At 36.2% G+C, this 8,956-nt stretch overlaps 1 protein-coding gene across 1 annotated transcript; it reads left to right on the top strand.

The window, feature by feature from the left end:
- Nucleotides 1-2,964: 2,964 nt before the first annotated feature.
- LOC121038020 (40S ribosomal protein S3a-like) lies at nucleotides 2,965-3,818 on the top strand (the record flags this gene model as incomplete). Its single annotated transcript, XM_040487443.1, has 1 exon — nucleotides 2,965-3,818. A coding segment is annotated over one exon (798 nt), but the record flags the coding sequence as incomplete, so codon positions are not given.
- Nucleotides 3,819-8,956: the final 5,138 nt, after the last annotated feature.

The raw sequence follows: 8,956 nt of genomic DNA, 5'->3' as shown, positions 1-8,956 counted from the left end.
TACAAACAATATATCTGATGAGAAATTAATGTCCAAAATACATAAGGAATTTATACAATTCTGTGCCAAAAAACCAAACATTCGGATTAAAAAATGGGCAGAGGACCTGCATAGAAATTTTTCCAAAGAAGACTACAGATGGCCAACAGACATATGAAAAGATGCTCAACATCACTAACCATAAGGGAAATGCAAATAAAAACTACAAGAAGATATTACCTTACACCAGCAAGAATGACTAATATCAAAAAGAAAAGAAATAATAAGTGTTGGTGAAGATTTGGAGAAAAAAAAAAACTCTTGTGCAGAGTTGCTGGGAATGTAAATTGGTGCAGTCACTGTGGAAGAGTATGGAGTTCCTTAAAAAATTAGAAATTGATGTACTATATAATCTAATAATTCCACTACTGGGTATTTACCCAAAGAAAATTAAAAATAAGATAAAAACACAGAGGGAGGCAAACCGTAAGAGACTCTTAAATACAGAGAACAAACTGAGGGTTGCTGGAGTGGAGGTGGGTGGGGGGATGGGCTAAATGGGTGATGGGCATTAAGGAGGGCTCTTTTTGGGATGAGCATTGTCTGGGTGTCATAGATGAATCACTGGGTTCTACTCCTGAAACCAAATACTACATTGTATGTTAACTAACTTGAATTTAAATAAATAAATAAATAAAACACATCAGATGTCAACTATACTTTAATAATTAAAAAAAAGAAAGAAAAATGAACCATTAAAAATTAAAGACCTTAGGGTCCCCAACATTCTGCAGGCAGGTAGCAGGGTGAGGAAACTGCTCAGTGGCCAGGGGGTACCTATTTTCCTTCAGATGTGCCCAAGAAGGATAATGGAAAATTACCTCTCAGAAGATGGAGCCAAGAGTCATGAGAACAATGAAAAGGAAAGCTATTCCCAAGGAACAGAATTGGAGCCTAATCAAAGCACACTTCCTACCTCCAGGTTAGGAACTTGGCAACATTTGCAGAGTGAGATTTCAGAATTGCTACAGACCAGTGACTGCTTCCCCCTTCTCCAATGGCTACTTGTTTTTCCTCTCCTGTCACTGTCCCAGTATGGTATGTTGAATGGGGATACTATTCAGCAAATATTCACTTCTGTCTCCTCTTTCTCACTTATATAAAGAGTATTCTATCCTCTACATTGATGTTGGCCAAATGAGCTGTTTTGGCCAGTGAATGTGAGCAGAAACTCTGGACGTGCTTGCACCATTTGACTTGACCCCTCTGCCTTCTGTGTTCCCACCCTCTATTTTAAGAAGAGTTTACCCAGAAGCCACTGTTCCTTTAACCTGAGTCCTAGAATGGAGACTCATGGAATATACTTGAACCTGACCCACAGCTCTGAACAAAGCTGCTGTAGCTGCCCAGCCAACCTGTAAGTAGGATAAAAATGTTTCGTTATTGGAAACCACTGAGAAATTTTGGTACACAATAAAAGCTGATTAATACATATAGCAAAGGTTCCCAAGAACTGAGGAATGGCTCTAGATGGGACTTGAGCATAATAAAGGTAAGGGAGTAGGTGCAAGAGAAAGTTGTAGGGCATTTCCAGATAATAATCCGTTTTATCTCCAAAATCAGGGTAGATATTCCAGGGTAGAATATGTTCACAGGAGATATTAGAAGTGTCTCAAATAGGGGCGCCTGGGTGGCTCAGTCGGTTAAGCGGCCCACTTCGGCTCAGGTCATGATCTCGCGGTCCGTGAGTTCGAGCCCTGCGTCGGGCTCTGTGCTGACAGCTCAGAGCCTGGAGCCTGTTTCAGATTCTGTGTCTCCCTCTCTCTGACCCTCACCCGTTCATGCTCTGTCTCTCTCTGTCTCAAAAATTAAGTAAACGTTAAAAAAATTTTTTTTTTAAAAAGTGTCTCAAATGACTAGAATCCAGAATTTTGTATGTCAAATTTTAATAATTAATGATACCATTAAAATCTAGATAATAACTATAGTCCCAAATAAGCTCTTATAATGAAGAAACCCCTTGGAAATGAGTTTGAGATATAGAATGCTAATGAATACTAGAACCTCTTAGATCATTTTAATGTAGAGTATACAAATCTTAATGACACAATCTCAACTGTGTTTTTCTGATAATATCTTGAAAACAATTATTAAAATAGACATGTGAGGCAAAAAATTAACTGCTTACATATCAAAGAAACATTTAAAAAGAACTTGTTCATTTTTTGAGCCATAAGTTTGTACCTGCTAAGATAAACACAGGTAGAATTAAAACTCCTTTACTGAAAAATTATTTGCCAACAATGACTTAATTAATAATAATATTGATATTTATTTTGCTGTGATACAACCTTTACATATTTAGTTTCATGGTAAGCAATATTTGATACAACAAAATACCAACACAACAAAATAATTCACTTACCCATGGAGTTTGTTTTAATGGGAACTGACCTATGTTCAATGACTGCAAACCACTTTAACAGGTTTTACTTGTTTATATAAGAGACATTTTTAAAAAGACATTTATTTTCCATTTTTCCTGGCATTAACTAGGGACAATCTTGCCACAATTCTACTTTACAAAACTACAAGGAAGGAACACTCAATTTGATGTTCATGTGAAATATAATTACCCACTTTTCTTCCTTTACAACATTTACTCTATAGACAAGATGACAAGCAAAAAAGTACATAATACATTGCCTGCCATTAATAACAAGCATGCTCTTTTGAAATTATTTCACAATAACACTTATTCAAAATATCCTTAACTTGCTTTTTTGAATATTATATTAGAGCACCTCAATAAGCATTGCCTATTTCAAATCAAAGATAGAAACAGGAATTTATTGAATTAATTGACTAGGTGCAATCATAAATAAGTACTATAACTTTTAACATGTACAAAGTTTCATCTCTGCCTATGTCTCTTAAAGTAGTTACACTGGCAGAGTCAGGGTTCATGTGCCAAGGTTGTAAAAAAATGCAACTCTTCCATCTTGCCTTAAAATACATATCAGGCGAAAAAAGGGAGCCAAGAAGAAAGTGGTTGATCCATTTTCAAAGAAAGATTGGTATGATGTAAAAGCACCAGCAATGTTTAATATAAGAAATATTGGAAAAACACTAGTCACGAGAACTCAAGGAACCAAAATCGCATCTGATGGCCTTAAGGGTCGTGTGTTTGAAGTAAGCCTGGCTGATTTGCAGAATGATGAAGTTGCATTTAGGAAATTCAAGCTAATTACTGAAGATGTTCAGGGCAAAAACTGCCTGACTAATTTCCATGGCATGGATCTTACCCGGGACAAAATGTGCTCCATGGTCAAAAAATGGCAGACCATGATTGAAGCTCACGTTGATGTCAAAACTACCGATGGGTATTTGCTTCGTCTCTTTTGTGTTGGTTTTACTAAAAAACGCAACAATCAGATTCGGAAGACCTCTTATGCTCAGCACCAACAGGTCCGCCAAATTCGGAAAAAGATGATGGAAATCATGACCCGAGAGGTGCAGACAAATGACTTGAAAGAAGTTGTCAATAAATTGATTCCAGACAGCATCGGAAAAGACATAGAGAAGGCTTGTCAGTCTATTTATCCACTTCATGATGTTTTCGTTAGAAAAGTAAAAATGCTGAAGAAGCCCAAGTTTGAACTGGGAAAGCTCATGGAGCTTCATGGTGAAGGTAGCAGTTCTGGAAAAGCTACTGGGGATGAGACTGGTGCTAAAGTTGAGCGAGCTGATGGATATGAGCCACCAGTCCAAGAATCTGTTTAAAATTCAGACATTTAATGGTGACAAATAAAAAATCTTATTTGTGATGTTTAAAAAAATAAAATAAAATAAAAAAATAAATAAAAAAAAATAAAATACATATCAGGCAAACTTCAAGGCTCCTCACAAAGGCCACCACTTAATAAAGACTTTGTTGAGTCTCCCAAGCACATATGATCTATTTTTCCTTTAAATCCATAGTGTGTAGTTTCTCTCTCTATAATAATAACAAAGCTAATAATAGCCAAAATCACACTGATTTATCACTGAGAACTTCCATGCTTCAACCATGTTAAACTCACCATCTCATTTTTTCTTTGCAGCTCTCCTGCAAAACAGCAATCTTTATTTTCACTTTCTAGATGAGGAAACTGGGAAAGAATTTGAATTCAGGATTTAACTTAAAAAATGATAATCTTAATAACTCTGCTGGAAATATAAATATTTTCTTAAATTTCCTAACATGTTTGTTATCGGTCCTCTATGTAACTTCCTGTTCTTCAGAGAGGAGTCACACAGCAAAGGAATCCTATAGGGATCACCTTACAGGATCTGAACTGAGAAGTTCCTGAGGCTCTAGTTACAATACAGAAAAAAAATGTATCTGGTAATAACTTTAGCATTGTATGTTTTGGATCTGTGATCATTTATTATTTTAACCTTTCAAAGTCAAAAATTTTAAAGCGTTCAACTCAAAGTACTTTCATTGGGCTGGAAATATTTTATTGCAGTTTGGCTGACATTTTATTTTACTAATGTCATTAGCACTGCTTAAAAATGAATTATGTCGAACAGAACAGATGAACACAAGGGAAGGGAAACAAAATTAATATAAAAACATGGAGGGGGATAAAACATAAGAGACTCTTAAATATGGAGAACAGAGGGTTACTGGAGGGGTTGTGGGAGAGGGGATGGGGTAAATAGGTAAAGGGCATTAAGTAATCTACCCCCGAAATCATTGTTGGACTATATGCTAACTAACTTGTATGTAAATTTAAAAAAATAAATAAATAAAATAAAATGAATTATGTTGAGGTGTACAGCACGATCTTTGTTTCAAAAAAATATTATGATTTTGTGAGTACATGAGGTGGGCCTCATGGCAACAAACATTAGAAATATGTATCTTTCTTATTTTCCAAGCATGCTTATATTTCTATTTAACATAAGTAGTTTGGCTTCGAAAAAGACATAGATTTAGATTTACTTTTCTGGAATTATGTTGAATTCTCATAACATCCTTTTAATTTTTTTTTTTAACATTTATTCATCTTTGAGAGACAGAGCATGAGTGGGGAAGGGGCAGAGAGAGGGAGACACAGAATCCAAAGCAGGCTCCAGGCTCTGAGCTGTCAGCACAGAGCCCGACCCGGGCTGGAATCCACAAAGTGCGAGATCATGACCTGAGCTGAAGTTGGACGCTTAACCGACTGAGCCACCCAGCCGCCCCTCATAACATCCTTTAAAGAAGAGTCCAGTAAGGCTTAATTAAAATCTTGCACATAGGCTGTTCAAATCCCTTCCCTATTTTATAGCTTTAGCTCTGGTAACTGTTGTTAGGCTAACACTGGTGTTCAGTGGGTCACTGAAATCAAATTAATGCAGGCATCTAAAAAAATCAAACATTAATTGCATTCATTTATCAACATTCTCAAATATAAAAGGTACAAATGAAGGGAAAATGATGCTATTTAGCCTTGGAGAATCCTGAATGGATGGACATAGACTGAAAGCATTTTATGTGAAAAAATAAACATTATTTGTGGGGGAAAAAACCTGATTAAAATAAAAACCAAAGTAAGGACAAAATTCTTTGACACACAAATTCTTTTCTGAGTCTTTAATAAAATGACTCAAAGTCTCAAATTGCATTTCCTAGGTCTCTGGAAATGCCTTTAGAATCTCCCTAATTTCCTGGGCTGAGCACAGGGGTTCTCAAAGTGTAGTCACAATCCTAGTCATCATCTGGGAACTTCTTAAAAAATATAAAGTCTTGGGCCTCTCCTAGGCCTCCAGAACCAGAAACTTGAGGGTGGAGTAAACAATCTGTGTTTTAACAAATCTGAAGGATTTGTTAAAACTCTGACATTCTGCTCTAAAATTTGGGAACCTCTGGCCTACAAGCAATTGTTCTCAAACATTTCTGTGCAGTAGAATCCCCTGGAGGGTTTGCTTAAACATGGGTCCCTAATCCAGCCCCTAAGATCAAGTGGCAGTAAATCCAGGGAGTTATGTGGGAATATGCATTAATTTTTAAAAATATAGTAGATAGTTCTGATTTAGGTGGCCCACGATTTGAAAATTCTGGCTTGAAGCTAAATGCAAATGTCGACAAAATGAGTATTTTTTTTCCCCATAAAATTCCCCTCCACGACTGAGCAACAACATTTGAACTCTGACTTCCAATCATCTATAACTTATTTAGTCTGAAGAATGCCTGCTTCCAGTGGGATTCCCTCATTACAGGCTTCCCTCCTCCCACTGCCTGAGGGACTTGAAACCTTTGTGGGCTCCATCTGTGAGGTTTTGCCCACCTCTTCCACAGGTGCAGTATGTGTTTCATTACAGAAGCTTACACAAAAGAAGTGATGTAGTCCATACATCTGCAGAATGTAGAATACTAATTATATGCTCAGACAAGATAAAACACAAGTGAGGATCTAATTTTTTTCCCTGAGATAACTAGAAGGAGATCACTTTAGGAAAAGGGAGCTCAATCCTTACATGTCCTGCCATGAGAATACTTTGTTCTAAGAAGGTGACTTTTAAACTAAGTTTTGGAAATTACTTATTTAATCCATGGACACTACTAAAAATACTAATGAAAGGAGGAAAAATGTTGGTTCACTTTATGCTTCTTCTAATGAATCTTTGCTTGCTCTACAGGTCTTCCCACTTTGTGTGGCAGGAGAAATATGGTAGTGTAAATTTTTGGATACCAAATAAATACAAAGAAAGACGTATGCTTATACTGGTTTCGTACTACACTGTTTAGCTAGTTATGATATAAAAATTTATTACTATAATATTCCTGGTTCAACTCATTCATTATATTTACAAGTATATTCCTTTCAACATTTTTGTGTTTTATTTTTCATTTTATTAGACTTTTTAATAAGAAAAGTAATGCTTGTTAAAGAAGACAAACATGACAGAGATGTATATATGAATATATGCGACCCATAGCTCTTTCCAATTTTATCTCCAAGTATATATATTTCAGATAGCCTATTTTTCTTAAGAATAAACGTCCTTTCTAAAACATTTAGAAAAGGTAGACAAGCAAAAGAATTGAATCACACATAATCTCCCATTCTGAGGTAACTACTGTTGATATTTTGGTGTAGCTCTTTCGAATTTTACTCAAGATGTGTATTTATGAAAATTGGTAACTATTTTTTACAGCTTATCCTTTTTCCTCACTAATATCTGTGGGCATTCTTCTCTACCTTTAGAATTGGAAACCCTGTATTTCCTAAAGCATGATATGTAATACGTGCCACAGTTGATGTGTGAGATTATTTTTTGGTGTTGCATGAACACATTTTAAACATTTTTAGTGATTACATTTTTTATGAGTAACTGAAAAATATAGAATATTAAGCCTGTAATTTTACAGATAATCTTGCTTATAACAAGGCTAAAGAAGGAAACACAGTGATAATCAACTTTATGAAAAATGTGTGGATTACAGTGCAATCTTTTTTGTTTTTGTTTTTTCTTCAGCTGGACCTGACATAATTCCTGATGGCAGAATATGGATGTTTGGCTTCAATCCCTACTATTTCCAGCACAGTTCTCTTTGCATAGAAAGTACCCCCAAAAGGGTTGGACTTCAGGGCTGTGCCCAAATGGATTTTCTTGTATTGTTTATCATGCCACTTTTGATCTTGTCAGTGACTACGGGAACTTCCTGGCAGTACAAAGACCATGACACTTGCCCATCCTGCCTGCACCATGGGCCTGAGCACAAGAGCTATAACTCTTTTCTGTTCCTTTCTTCCAGTCTGGTCTTTTCCCTTGTGATTTGGTGATTTTTCTTAAGTGTTATGTTAAGATTTCTCTCTTTATTTTTTTTTTTTTTGTATCCATTACAGGTTTTTGGCTTATGCTTATCATGAAGTTTATATGTAACTACCTATGTATATAGTACTCTAAGTTGGTGGTCACTTTAGCTGGAACACATTATTAAAGCACTACTTTCTTGTGCTCTTTCTACCATGTTTTATGTTTTTGATGTAATATTAGACTTTTTATTTGGTGTTATCATTATTGCAGTTAAGCTACTTTTACTACTTTTGTTTTTTAACCTTCATACTAGCTTTGTAAGTAGTTGATCCACTACCTTTACTGTATGTTTGCCTTACCAGTGAGGGTTTTTTTCATATATTTTATTTTTTTCTTTTTATTTTTTTGAAATTTATTGTCAAATTGGTTTCCATACAACACCCAGTGCTCATTCCAACAGGTGCCCTCCTCAATGCCCAACACCCACTTTCCCTCCCCACCCCCCACCATCAACCCTCAGTTTATTCTCAGTTTTCAGGAGTCTCTTATGGTTTGCCTCCTCCCCTTTCTGGAATTTTTTTTTCTCCTTCCCCTAGCCCATGGTCTTCTGTTAAGTTTCTCAGGATCCACATAAGAGTGAAAACATATGGTATCTGTCTTTCTTTGTATGACTTATTTCACTTAGGATAACCCTCTCCAGTTCCATCAATGTTGCTACAAATGTCCAGATTTCATTCTTTGTCATTGCCATGTAGTATTCCATTGTATATATAAACCACAACTTCTTTATCCATTCATCAGTTGATGGGCATTTAGGCTCTTTCCATAATTTGACTATTGTTGAAAGTGGTGCTACAAACATTGGCGTACAAGTGCCCCTATCCATCAGCACTCCTGTACCCTTGGATAAATTCTTAGCAGTGTTATTGCTGGGTCATAGGGTAGATCTATTTTTAATTTTTTGAGGAACCTCCACACTGTTTTCCAGAGTGGCTGCACCAGTTTGCATTCCTGCCAAAAGTTCAAGAGGGTTCCCGTTTCTCCACATCCTCTCCAGCATCTATAGTCTCCTGATTTGTTCATTTTAGCCACTCTGACTGGCATGAGGTGATATCTCAGTATGGTTTTGATTTGTATTTCCCTGATGAAGAGTGACGTTGAGCATCTTTTCATGTGCCTATTGGCC

The sequence above is a fragment of the Herpailurus yagouaroundi genome, unplaced genomic scaffold (assembly GCF_014898765.1).
Source record: "Herpailurus yagouaroundi ecotype Mexico unplaced genomic scaffold, PumYag 165, whole genome shotgun sequence".
In the NCBI taxonomy this organism is placed as follows: domain Eukaryota; kingdom Metazoa; phylum Chordata; class Mammalia; order Carnivora; family Felidae; genus Herpailurus; species Herpailurus yagouaroundi.
Note: the sequence above shows the minus strand (reverse complement) of the source record. Positions and strands in the feature narration are given on the sequence as shown.